The 14,071-nt window shown below is 41.9% G+C and overlaps 1 protein-coding gene and 1 non-coding gene across 2 annotated transcripts in view; one reads left to right on the forward strand and one right to left on the reverse strand.

Moving 5' to 3' along the window:
- LOC111968159 (dynein axonemal heavy chain 17-like) overlaps positions 1-14,071 on the reverse strand; it is a 92,277-nt gene that overhangs the window by 1,181 nt on the left and 77,025 nt on the right. The window contains 10 exon segments of the mRNA XM_070445000.1: positions 105-330; positions 1,418-1,561; positions 4,411-4,593; positions 4,688-4,870; positions 4,951-5,130; positions 5,525-5,716; positions 6,428-6,655; positions 9,358-9,485; positions 9,572-9,720; positions 9,802-9,995. Of these exon segments, the coding sequence (XP_070301101.1) occupies positions 105-330; positions 1,418-1,561; positions 4,411-4,593; positions 4,688-4,870; positions 4,951-5,130; positions 5,525-5,716; positions 6,428-6,655; positions 9,358-9,485; positions 9,572-9,720; positions 9,802-9,995 (1,807 nt within the window).
- Positions 10,879-10,931, forward strand: LOC111968291 (U7 small nuclear RNA). Its single transcript, XR_002877853.1, has one exon. It is a non-coding gene; the product is annotated as a U7 small nuclear RNA (small nuclear RNA).

The following is a 14,071-nucleotide window of genomic DNA, read 5'->3' on the forward strand; positions in this document are numbered from 1 at the left end:
TAAATATCACTTAAAAAATCCGGCATGGCATTTTTTTGKTGTGTTTTATCTATATAGGGAACAGGATGGCATTTTTAGAATGCAACCAAGATGATAACCCGTACCCTCCATGTAGAGTCCGTAGACGTAGGCCCCCTCCCTGGGTGGACTGGTCATGTCCTCACGGTTCTTCTTCGTCACCTCTACAGACAGACACATCCTGTCCAGAGGCCACTCGTTCTTCCTGGCCATGGACTGCATGATAGCTGTCAGGAACGACTGGGGGTTGAAGAACCCTGCCAGCCACACCGTGGTGGGGAGAGCGAAGTCTGCTGTCCACGACTCCAACTCCTACACACACACATACACAGACAAAAGTGATCAGAGTATGTATAGACAGAATATTCAATACGATCGCGTGTTATCGATAATGCGTCTTTCGAATACAATGTTCGGAGATCTCATTCTCGGTAAACACTGCTATGTCGGCTCAATTGGAAATTACCTGGCTTTAGCATCTGTTCAAATCTCCTCATTAGGAAATGCGACAGAACATCTGGGTTTTGGAGCTGTGCTTTGATGTGTTTTTGTGTTCGAATGTGTGAAGCGTTTGTGTACGGTTTTGGCAGAGTTAAAGTACATTCACTCACCCTTCTAGTTAACTTGAAACAGTCTAACCAGGTTTTGTATCGAAGTCGCCTAGACTAGCAAGCAAGCTAGCCCAATTTAGCTTTCGCCCAATTTAGCTTCAGCCGGCTTGTGCGACCGTGGCAAAATTGGTTTGACTTAGGCTATCCAATCTTTGGGGCTAGTTGGGGAACATCCAATAAATGACACAATGTAAATGGAACAATATGTTCATGTTGCACACCTAGTTGTCTCATTAAATTCTTTCAATATAAGTATATGATTTTCTACAATTTTATAGTTGGTTTGAGGTTGTCATTCAAATCTGGAGCAATTGACATTTAAAAAATATTGTCCCATGTACATTGTGTACTGAAAAAGCGTGTGCAAGCAAGGAGGCCTACAAACCTGACTCAGTTACATTAGCTCTGTCAGGAGGAATGGGCCAAAATTCCCCCCTTTTTTTATATTTTTTACTAGGATTAACTGTCAGGAATTGTGAAACACTTTAGCCAAATACATTTAAACTCAGTTTATGTAAACTTCTGACTTCAACTGTAGGTGCCAGGTGCACCAGTTTGTGTCAAGAACTGCAACGCTGCTGGGTTTTTCATTCTTAACAGTTTCTTGTGTGTATCAAGAATGGTCCACCACCAAAAGGACATCCTGACAACTTGACGCAACTGTCAACATGGGCCAGCATCTCTGTGGAATGCTTTCGACACCTTGTAGAGTCCATGGCCCGACTAATTGAGGCTGTTCTGAGGGCAAAAAATGTCTCCTAATCAGAGAGTATATTATGGTGTTGTACCTTGATCCTGAGCAGCAGGTCTGCATACCAACCMCCCAGGCCCTGCAGGGAGGGGTAGGCGAGCTTGGTCCAGGACTCTGGCACCGTGTCCAGGAACAGAGCGTTACCCAGCTCCTCCATGTCGGTTGTGATTGTCAACTCACCCTACAGAGACGGACAGACAAGACAATGTCACACCCAATGTTCCATCTGAGCTGCGCACAGWATCCCCCGGGACTGCCTTGCAGAAATATCAGCCCACAGGTCATCAACCAGTCAATTAATCTCCAAGGCATTTTCCATTTTAAACATTTCTTTAAAAATTCTTGTTCCTATTTTTTTATTATTCTCGGGCTGTTGGTGGTAGGTGCACCCGATATAGCTGCCCCTGCCATTTCATTTGTCTGAAGGTACACACTCTGCCTTCCCGGCGGGCCCAGTGAGCAAATCAAGTGCACTATAGGCCTACTGCTAGCCAATCAGATTGCTCAGACTACCATGTCTGTAGTAAGTAGCAGGCATAAAATAAAGCTACAGCAGAGTTGATACTTTGATTTCCATACGTTTAAAACCATGACTAGAGAGACTGTCAACAAATACTTTTCTGTATTTGTTGACAGTCTCTCTCTAGTCATGGTTTTAAACGTATGGAAATCAAAGTATCAACTCTGCTGTAGCTTTATTTTATGCTGCTTTTTTTAATGAGTGAGTTTAATTTCTTACTCAGCACTGTCAACACCTTTTATAAGCCATAAAATGCACATTCTTCCAATATCCACTCAGCAGTAATGAATGAGTAGGRAAGTGTATTTACAGGCTTGCGTTATTATTAGTTGTTTGGGTCTTTTTTTTAATATCAAGGAATATTTCACTCTCTGTTCATTGGAGTAAAAACATKAATTTGTGCATGAGGCAGAAATAATACAGTGTGATGGGTTCTGACTTCTAAACTTGTAATATTGTTAATCATCAGGTATCCTATGGAAAGGAGCAGAGCCACAGTCTAGTTACACCAGAAGTTAATGGTTTTCTGTAGGAGGAATTTATATGGGGGAGTCAATTAAGGTTGGATATGAGCCAGGGGCTTGGAATGTTACTAAGTAAGGGAAAGGCACTGACAAAGGTGGAGAGCTGTGGATTAGTGMGGAATAGGGGYCGAGGTCAAGTCACAGTAATGGAGAAGGAACAGATTATTACTCACATCACTTAACTTCCTGCCTAGCAATAAATATGTAATGTTTAGAGGGAAGGAGGAGACTTCACCTAAATTGGGGTATTATACTTGTGCTGGTGGGAACATGTATTTTTCTGTTCAGCTGTCTGACACATTGGGTGAATAAACTTGGTTTTAGCTTTTCATAGTTGTCCTTCAGTTTTTAGAACCTAACAGGTGCTACATGTATTTCGCTATCAGCTGGAAGACAGTGTTCCTTTTATGGTCAGTGTCAGTGGGGGAAAGAGAGAGCGGAGGGGTGTTAAGAGGCAGACCCTCAGTCTGCTGCTCTCTCCCTCCACTGAGACTGACCATCAGATGCAGGCACCATCAGCCCAGTAAAATAAAAAATGATTTAAATGTATGCTCACTCAGCTATGCCTCACAATACAACAACGGATCTATTACCGGTGTGATCATATAGCCTACCTCAATTTGAAACAACAAGCATTGCCAGGGCAATTCAAACAAAGCTAATATGCGGTGATAATGTATTGGGCCTATAGCTCACCGCACAAAACTCATTGATACAGTACTGTTTTTAATTGGTTAATGTTGCATAGGCTTACGTTTYTTAAGTCATGTAAAAAAAAAAATCTAAGCGGTAGATCTCGGGTTGCAATTTTGACTCAAGTGATCTTGACTCGGAAAAGGTTGGTGACTACTGTTCTAGAGTTTTCCCTGTTAACACCATCAAYATTTCCCTTTACTGTGAATCGAATCAAYGCAATATTAACCACTTTCAATGCAACATACCGAAACAAAATTAACTATGCAAGAGATTTTGTTGTAGGCAGAACGCATCGAAGTAGGATTCTATTGCATTGACACGCATTACTCAGCCCGTACTCTACACAGACCGGTGTGGCATAAACAATCAKWGCTGCAGTAGGGCTACTGTATATACAAATAGACCATTGACATATACTGTATAGATCTGTGTCATTTACTTTGAACTGGACTTTATTTACAACATAAGTGATCATGAGTAGATGCGCTTGTTTTGAGATGAAAGCGAGAGATGCACATTTTGTTCATATCCTTTGCTAGTTAGTGAGCTATTAGCCCAGTTATAGATCATTTGTAGTCAGCGATAGAGGAGTGATTGCTTCCTACAAGAACACAAAACATGTACATCTTTGAAAAGCGAGTCAGGTAAAGAGCTTTTTTTGTCCTAAAGGGGCAGTGTTGTGTTTTGAGACAGGCTTGAATAAGCTATGTAGCCAATAGGCAGAGGTTAGCATAATTTGTCTGATTATCTGTAATAATGGTATGAGAATAATAAAGCATTTTATTTTGTAAAGTTGTTTCTTGCATCAAACACAACAGCATTTTCAGTCACCTTGTCTGAAGGACAAGTGGATAAACAGGTTAATGTAAAGCCCTGCATGTTTTTTTTCAAAAGACTCTTGGAATGTAGGCCTACATTGAACACCACACATTGGCTGAATGATAGAACAGCTATTTCCATGTTAAAATGTTATGGGATGTATTTTCTCCATTGTTTTTGATGGTAAGCCACTGGTAGGCCTACATTATGATCAAATAGCCACAGTAGCCTACTTGACCACTGTTAAAACTGTAACTTAAAGTGGGTACAGCCTCAGTGTTCACTGTTAACATGCGCTGGAAGTTGCACAGAATTTTCACAACGTTCAAGTTTGCGCTCAGCAGACCTGAAATTTGCTCAGTGCTGGAAAGAATGAGGGAACATTGGTCACACCATTCGCTGTATACTCCTTTCAGTATGACTACAGACAACCACTGTGATGTCATGTCACACACTCTGTCTCTCCCGTACCTTGAGTCCGAGGTTGAGCTCTTTGAGAGAGCGCGTGATCTCCTTGGTGAGGAAGTTCATCCTCTCACACTCCTGGAAGGCCACGATGATGTAGGGAGTTCTCTCCTCCACCTTGGCCATTATCTCTATCATGTTGAAACCATCTGGCAGCTTCTCCAGAATCTCATCCAGGATGCCCTTCACCTGTAGGGGATAACACAGGCACACACAGGTCAGGGGTTAACTCTAGTGGGGGTTAATTAAAGGCTCTGAGGTGTGGTGATAGTGTTTTTCATACCTTCTCCTCTCTGGACACCCCTCCTCCCCCGGCTGCGTCTGACTCTTTGGGCTGCATCTCCAGCACGGTGCGGAACAGCTTCTCTGAGGTGATGGTGAGGAAGCCAATCTCAGCGTTGGGGTGGAGGCCGTACAAGTAGGGGCTCTCTGGAGGCAGCACCTCATCTATGTACATATGGTAGCCCTGGACACACACACTGAGGGTTACTGATAGGTAACAATATTTTTTGTTTTTAAGGGTGTTGTCGTGTGTGTGTTCCAAACCTTGTAGTCAGAGTTGGGTGGTACAGGGAAGCTGGGTGCGAGGTACAGCTCTCCCTCCAGCATCTCAGGTCTGACATACTCCTCCAGATAGGTACGACACAACTTCCTGTCCCAGTCGTCTGTGATGTGGCCACCGTACATGATCTCCCCAAACAGATAGCGCAGGTCGTCCCACGGCACCTGGAGAGAGAGGGAGGTGGGGTGAGAGAAATGGAGAAAGAAGAAGGGGGAGAGAGGGAGGTGGGGTGAGAGAATGGAGGGAGAGAGAAATGGAGAAAAAAGAAGGGGGAGAGAGTGGGGTCAGACACACACTACAAGCATTGCCACCAATGTGCCGTTCTACCTGCTACACATAAACCAACCAAAATCAACTTATTTGATTAGAATGAATGCGCACGTCAGCCATCGAGCATTGAACCTCAGCGATTCTTGACATTGGACACGATGCAAGGCAAACAGTATAGCAGCTTTCATTGATTTCAAAGAAAGCAGTCCCTCGATGGCTGTTGTGCAGCAGCGCCATAAAGCTCTAGGCTGATTGAGAGATGGTGATGTCAGTCACACATTCATTCACCTTGGAGTTGGCCTCCAGGTAGTTGTAGAGCACGTTGACGGAGATGGTGAGGTCTCCATTGTTGAAGGGGTAAGATCTGTTCCAGCCCTGAGCTCCAAACTTCCTCCTCTCAGCCACCACAGCGTGGAAGTAGCACAACGCAAACAGGATCACCTTGAACTCTGACTCTTTAGAGCACATTTCCAGAGTGTCCTAACACACACGTAGAGATAGGGAAGAGATTACATTCAACTCAAATTCAATTTAAGTGTGTGCATGTACTGTACACTGAGTACACCAAACATTAGGAACACCTTCCTAATATTGAGTTGCACCCCCCTAGGGATGCTGGCCCATGTTGACTCCAATGCTTCCCACAGTTGTGTCAAGTTGGCTAGATGTCCTTTGGGTGGTGGACCATTCTTGATACACACGGGAAACTGTTGAGCGTAAAAAACCCAGCAGCGTTGCAGTTTTTGACATAAACCGGTGTGCCTGGCACCTACTACCATACCCCGTTCAAAGGCACATAAATCTTTTGTCTTGCCCATTCACCCTCTGAATGGCACACATGTCTCAGTGCTTAAAATCCTTCTTTAACCTGTCTCCTCCCCTTCATCTACAATGATTTGAAGTGGATTTAACAAGTGACATCAATAAGGGATCCTAGCTTTCACTTGGATTCACCTGGTCAGTCTGTCATGGATAGAGCATGTTTTGTAAACTCAGTGTATATGCATAGTTGTCTCCGTTTCAGCACCAACTGGTAAAAATACTCTGATCTTGTAGATTATTTAGGCACATTTTAGGGTTAGGAAAGTATGCATGAATCATTTAAAAAAATGGTTTTAAGAGCCTTTACGCATTCTTAATGTTTTGTAAAGTCAGTGTTTGTTTGTGTGTGTGAGCGTACGTATGTGTTACCTGGTTGAAGAGATACAGGGCCTTGTGCAGGTTAGCTTGCATGCCGGTGGGCGGTTCGTTGGTGATCTTAATGCCATTCTCCAGCAGGCCCTGGGGGATGTAGTGCGACTCTGGCGTGGGCGAAGGCTCAGCTGACATGTACACGCGATAGTCATCATGGCTACCCATGCTGTAGCGCTCCACTAGTTTATCCAGGCTGCCCAGCCACTTGGCCACCAGGTGGATGTTCTACAAAGGGGAGGGTTTATTATTGAATACCTGGCGAGTAGTCTATATACAAGGGAAAAAAATATAAACTCAACATTCAGCAATTTCAAAGATTTTACCGAAATCAGTCAATTCAAATAAATTCATTAGGCCCTAGTCTATGGATTTCACATGACTGGGAATACAGATATGCATCTGCCGGTCACAGATACCTTAAAAAAGGTAGGGSCGTGGATCAGAAAACCAGTCAGTATCTCCTTGACATAGAGTTGATCAGGCTGTTGATTGTGGCCTGTGGAAAGTTGTCCCACTCCTTTTCAATGACTGTGCGAAGTTGCTGGATATTGTTGGGAACTGGAACAAATTGTCGATCCAGAGCATCCCAAACATGCTCAATGGGTGACATGTCTGTTGAGTATGCAGGCCATAGAAGAACTGGGACATTTTCAGCCACCAGGAAGTGCGTACAGATCCTTGCGACATGGGGCCGTGCATTATCATGCTGAAATATGAGGTGATGGCGGCGGAAGAATGGCCCGACAATGGGCCTCAGGATCTCGTCACGGTATCTCTGTGCATTCAAATTGCCATTGATAAAATGCAATTGTGTTTGTTGTCCATAGCTTTTGACTGCCCATACCATAACCCCACTGCCACCATGGGGCACTCTGTTCACAACGTTGACATCAGCAAAATCGCTTGCACACACGACACCATACACACTGTCTGCCATCTGCCCGGTACAGTTGAAACCAGGATTCATCTGTAAAGAGCACTCTTCTCCAGCATGCCAGTGTCCATCGAAGGTGAGCATTTGCCCACTGAAGTCGGTTACAACGCTGAACTGCAGTCAGGTAAAGACCCTGGTGAGGACGACGAGCATGCAGATGAGCTTCCCTGAGACGRTTTCTGACAGTTTGTGTAGAAATCCTTCAGTTGTGGAAACCCACAGTTTCATCAGCTGTCCAGTGGCTGGTCTCAGATGTGGAGGTCCAGGGCTGGCGTGGGTTCACATGGTCTGCGGTTGTAAGGCCGGTTGGACGTACTGCCAAATTCTCTAAAATGACGTTGGAGATGGCTTAAGGTAGAGAAATGAACATTCAATTCTCTGGCAACAGCTCTCGTGGACTTTCTGCAGTCAGCATGCCAATTGCAATCCCTCAAAGCTTGAGACAGCTGTTGCATTGTGTTGTGTGACAAAACTGCACATTTTAGAGTGGCCTTTCATTGTACCCAGCACAAGGTGCGCCTGTGTAATGATCATGCTCTTTAATCAGCTTCTTGATATGCCACACCTGTCAGTTGGATGGATTATCTTGGAAAAGGAGAAATGCTTACTAACAGGGATGTAAACATATTTGTCCACATAATTTGAGAGAAATAAGCTTTTTGTGCGTATCGAACATTATCTGGGATCTTTTATTTCAGCTCATGAAACCAAAACTTTATATGTTGCATTTAGATTTTTGCTCATTGTAGTTAGTCTATAACTAGTCTATATGAGGTTACAATTGCAGTTTAATAACAACCAGAGCCATTTAAAGCATTAGGCAAAAAATATCCTTCACGTTGGAACAAAATATTCCATGACAATGGATGCGTCCCAAATGGCACCCCTATTATTATTATTATAGGACCCTATCAAATCTGCCATGCGGAGAAAGCAGACAGAATCATGGAATTCAGACATTAAAACGGGAATTCAACAATATTCAAAAATATATTGAACTTAGTAGGAAATCAACTAAATATATGAATTTGCCCAAGATTATCATAAGAGATTAACAAAATGCATCATTGATTCCTATTTTCCTTCAACTTTCTGAATAGGCAATGCGGGAATGCCTCTCTCTGTGTGTGCCTACTTTATGCAGCCGTTAGCCAGCTGATCCGACCCGCTTGCTTACAGCTGCACTAGGATCGGACAGGCTTCCTGTGTAGATTAAGACACAGAGGAGCTGGCATGAGATATGGCTCGGAAAACGTACCTCAATCAAGGGGTGAGAAATGCGTTGTACTTCGAATTGTCCCATTATCCCACCCAACTGTTACACCGAGAAGATTGAACGACTGCTAGTCTTTAAGTAAACTGCGGTGTCTTAATCCAATAATACACAGGAAGCCTGGCCAACCCTAGTGCAGCTGTAAGCAAGCGGGTCGGATCTGTTGGCTAGTAGCCTTTAGTGATGATGCCAATGATAACCTTTAACAATTAAATGTTAACTACAAAGTAGTCTATGTGGACCTGACAGAACAATATTATGATTATTTGCATCAATGCAGTGGCGATTTGTTTCTCAAACTCTGCAATCACATGTGCACTACAGAAACACCACTAACCAAACAAGTAACTTGCTGGCGCACTTGAATTAAAGGGCATCTACATCCAAAAATGAACATTTCTTAGATTTTTCCCAAACCTCAAAAGAGGTCTCCTGATGTGGTTTCAGTATTGTTGTGGACTTAGAACAGACAATGTTGTTGTTTTTCTATTAAAAAAGTGTGATTTTGAGAGTGAAAACCTGAAAAAACTAAATGGAGAAAATTGAATTTTGGGGGGGAAAATTATGGAATTAGGCAAAAAATAAAACATTTACTTAAGAACCTACTATTCTCCGGCCTATATAGTTGAATAGGGTTCCATTTGAGACGAAGACCATGACTTGCACGCTGTTCAAACTCCAGCCTGTGAGTAAGGAGTAAGTGGTGCTCATTCAGTGTACCTGCAGTATAACCCAGTGTCCTTCTCTAGCTGCCATGTTCAGAGCAGCCTCGGCCACCACCTCCTGGCCCTGACCCAGAGACACGTTGTGGAACTTCCCGTTGTCAAAGGTGAAACCCATCTTCTTACCTGGACCAAATGACAGGATGGTAGGTTAGACATGAAACAGATAGGGTTCAAGGTCCTACAGCAAGTGTGTGTGTGCGTGTACAGACCTAGAGCTTCCACATCTTTGAGGGGGTCGACTCCCGGGGAGAGGATGAAGAACATGGGAGTAGACGAGCTGCTCTCCTCAAATGATACGGCGAACTCCACGCTCCTCCCCTCCACGTACTTTGTACCCATCTTCTCCTCCACAAAGGTACTACAACACACAGAACACTCAACATTACCAGAACAAACATCTGCTTCCTTTACACTGTGTGTGTGTGTGTGTGTGTTGTACCTGACTGCGTAGGACATCCGGTCCGGTCTCATACACCTCATCATGCAGAGTTTCTGTAGGCCCGTCTTGTTCTTCCACTCCTGAGGAAACTTTTCCTTCTCCGGAGCCTCCGACTCAACAAACTTCTTCCAGCGCTTTGCAGATCCCTCCATGTCCCGGTCCAGGTTCTTAAACTCATCAAACTCCGACAGGGCCTGACACACACACACACACACATAAACACACATACACAAACCTCTATTACTCAGCTCTGCAGGTGGATAGTGTGTGTCAGTAGAGTGTGTGTGATTGTCGGTACACTCTCAGAAATAAAGGTGTACAAACGCTTGTCACTGTAGTGGTACGTAATTTGTACCTTTAGTTATAAAAGGTACATCAATGTACCCTTGCCTTTTTAGGGTACCACCACATTGACAAGGTCATTTGTTCCTTTTAAGTGGCAAAAAGTTTTGGGGGTGTTGTTTTAACACTGTAGGGTGTAAAGCCTTTTTGCATATTTCCCAGGGTGACTTTCAAGTAAATCTGAGTTACCAGTACCACCCATGACTGTTTTTGCTAGTGACAGAGACATGGTTGTGGCCTTCAATGGCTTTCAGTTCTGTAGCCCTCACTAAGTGAATATTTGATAATTGAAATTAAACTCTTTATGACAACACATTACATACAGGTAACTGCCAAAATAATGGAAACACTTCAGTAAATGAGGGACACAAAGTATATTGAAAGCAGGTGCTTCCACACAGGTGTGGTTCCTGAGTTAATTAAGAAATTAACATCCCATCATCCCACATGAAATACTACAGTTTACTATAGAATACCACAGAAATTACTATAGAATTCTATAGCAATCTGTAGTATACTATAGTAAATACTACAGTCAGCAAAAACACTACACTTTTTTKAAATATAGTAAATTCTACAGTATTTAATTTGCATACAATTTGTGCCACCCATAAGTGAGAAAGCTAAATGCCAAGTATTGACCATATATTGTGTTCCCTACAGGTTATAGAAAAGAGCAGAAGCTCTGAACTATCTGTTCAGACCCCAGTACAACCTACCTACCTACAGACTGGAAAATGTACTCTTTTAGTATTTATCCAGTAGGTTTCCTGAAGGAGAAAGCCCACTTATGTCAAAGATAATAAAACAAAAACACTATAGTAAATACGACACTACAATCTGCAAAAACACTACATTAATTACTATAGTATATACACTTCAGTTATCTTACTACAGTAGTTATACTATAATTAACTGTAAATACTACAGTATTCAAAAACTATACAGTGAATCCTAAAGTAAATTCCACAAAAACACTACAGTAAATACTATAGAATTAATACCATTGTATACTATAGTATTTTTTCATTTGGTATGCTTAGGGTCATGTACACAAATGCTGGGCAGGCCATTATTTTGGCTACCATAGCTATGTCCCCATTGGATAACAATGCTCCAACCCACAGGGCACGAGTGGTCACTGAATAGTTGATTGCTCCATGCTTGATTGTTCAGCTTGATGATAATAGATTCATCAAGTATATGGTTTGGCTACGTGTATTAATCTACACGCAGCCAGAGACAGTAGCAGCAGCATCGCCCTTGCAAAAAAAACGCTACAGATTGGCAAGTGAAACGCACACTGGGCACTCTGATTGGACCAGCAAACTGTCAATCAACACAGGGGTGAGCTAGCAACAGATTGTTGATTTGCTGTACCGCTATAGGTTCCGGTGCAGCACAAACGTCAAAATGTTGTGAGAGGATTGCCCTAATAAATAAATATGCAGCTCCCAAAAAAATTGGTGATCAAGAATATTAACTGTTTACTTTGCAAGCTCACCAGCAATGGTGGCAACAATTACTAGCATAGGTCTACTGGTCTTTTGGTATGTAACAATTGCTTAATATTGATAATTTACTTATGAAGCTTGTATTTGGAATGTGTTGTTCAAATCAAACATTACTGTGGCGAAGAGGCGCTGCTCTTCACGTGCGGTCTCCAGACTCCCGCCAGTAGAGTTTTTTTCTTCCTCTTGTTGAAATAAAATATTTGCTGTTGCTTTCACACGTTTACATGCATAGGCCCTATGTGGTAAATCTATATTCCATTTAATACTACAATAATTGCTAGCGTTTCATCATTCCATTGCTTTACTGTTTATTGCAACACGTAGACATTTCTGTTTCATGTTTGATAGGCCTACGATACATTTTCATTTTTATAGCCAACCATTTCTTACCCTGCTCTGAGTGGGCGTGATGTTTATAGTGCACATGAACATTCACAAGACTCATGAGGTAGAAGTTATGTTTATTTAATTCAATATATAGTTTCATTTGTTCATGTTTCCTGGGTTATGTCAGAGTTGCGTGTGTCTGTCCAATGTCTGTAATTTTTGTTGCGCCTTAGTGCGCATAGAAATAGGCGACGTGGCCTGCGCTCCACGCTTTGGAGTCGGAACGTTGAATAAGATAAAATGATTGTTCCATGTATGCATGGTGTTGGAAWATCATTAATAATAATTACGTCTAATTAACTTCTTATGGCTGAAGGGGCAGTATTGAGTAGCTTGGATTAAAGGTGCCCATTGTAAACGGCCAGCTCCTCAGTCTCAGTTGCTAATATATGCATATTATTATTAGTATTGGATTGAAAACACTCTAAAGTTTCTAAAACTGTTTGAATTAAGTCTGTGAGATTAACAGAACTCATATGGCAGGCAAAAACCTGAGAAGTTCCACTTCCTGTTTGTATTTTTTCTTTTTTCTGGGGGTGCCATATTTTCAACCAAGCTCTTATTCAAAATACAGAGACATATGGATGAGTTTTCACTTCCTACGGCTTCCACTAGATGTCAGCAGCAAGTCTGATGACTCTAATGTGAAGGGGGGTCGAAGGAGACAGAATTTAGTATGAGGTGCCATGAGGTGACCATGCATTCAACACGCGCGTTCACGTGAGAGGCAGCTCTGTTCCATCTCTCAATTGAAGTCGATGTAGTTCTCCGGTTGGAACGTTATTCAAGATGTATATTAAAAACATCCTAATGATTGATTATGTACTTAGTTTGAAATGTTTCTTCGACCGGTAATATCACTTTTTGAAGTTTTTGTCCGATATAACGCTGACCAGAATTAGCGTTTGGATATGTAAACCAGACGCGGTAACAAAAGAAGGTATTTGGACATAAATAACGGATTTTTTCGAACAAAACAAACATTTMTTGTGGACCTGGGATTCCTGGTGTGCTTTCTGATGTAGATGATCAAAGGTAAGGGAATATTTATCATATATTTTCTTGTTTATTTCGACGCAATCTTTTCCGTAAAGTTTTTTTTAAATCTGACACAGCGGTTGCATTAAGGAGAGGTATATCTATAATTCCATGTGTATAACTTGTATTATCATCTATATTTATGATGAGTATTTCTGTTGAAACAATGTGGCTATGCAAAGTCTTGATGTTTTTGCAACTAGTGAATCTAGTCGCCTCAATGTAAACTCAGATTTTTTGATATAAATATGAATTTAATCAAACAAAACATGCATGTATTGTGTAACATGAAGTCCTATGAGTGTCATCTGATGAAAATAATCGAAGGTTAGTGATTAATTTTATCTCTATTCTGGTTTTTGTGAAGCTATCTTTAGCTGGAAAAAATGGCTGTGATTATTGTGGTTTTGTGGTGACCTAACATAATCGTTTGTAGTGCTTTCGCTGAAAAGCCTATTTGAAATCGGACACTTTGGTGGGATTAACAACAAGATTACCTTTAAAATGATATAAGACACATGTATGTTTGAGGAATTTTAATTATGAGATTTCTGTTTTTTGAATTTGGCGCCCTGCACTTCGACTGGCTGTTGTCATATCGGTCCCGTTAACGGGACTGCAGCCATTTAAGACCAATGTAGCAATGGATGTGGAAATTTCCTTTAACATTGTAGAACCATTTTATTGGTTATAATTGCCAATTGGGTAATTGTATGGTCCTGGGGGCCAAGTACTTATTATGTAGGTCTACCTGTTTGAGCTCCTGTTAGACAAATTCTATTTGGTTTCTCAGATAGGGCAGGTTAAGCCTGATACAGAGGCTATTGCCCGTGTATATTTTGTATGATATGTCGCTTTCACCATTGTATCACCAAGACCTGTAAATAAATGTACACTCTGAGCTCGTCAACCTGCCTTCTGCTGCTACAAGGTCTATATTTTACAATTACATAGGCTGCTAATAAAAATATGTTGTAGGCAAAATAATG

Source organism: Salvelinus sp. IW2-2015, linkage group LG8 (assembly GCF_002910315.2).
Source record: "Salvelinus sp. IW2-2015 linkage group LG8, ASM291031v2, whole genome shotgun sequence".
In the NCBI taxonomy this organism is placed as follows: Eukaryota; Metazoa; Chordata; class Actinopteri; order Salmoniformes; family Salmonidae; genus Salvelinus; species Salvelinus sp. IW2-2015.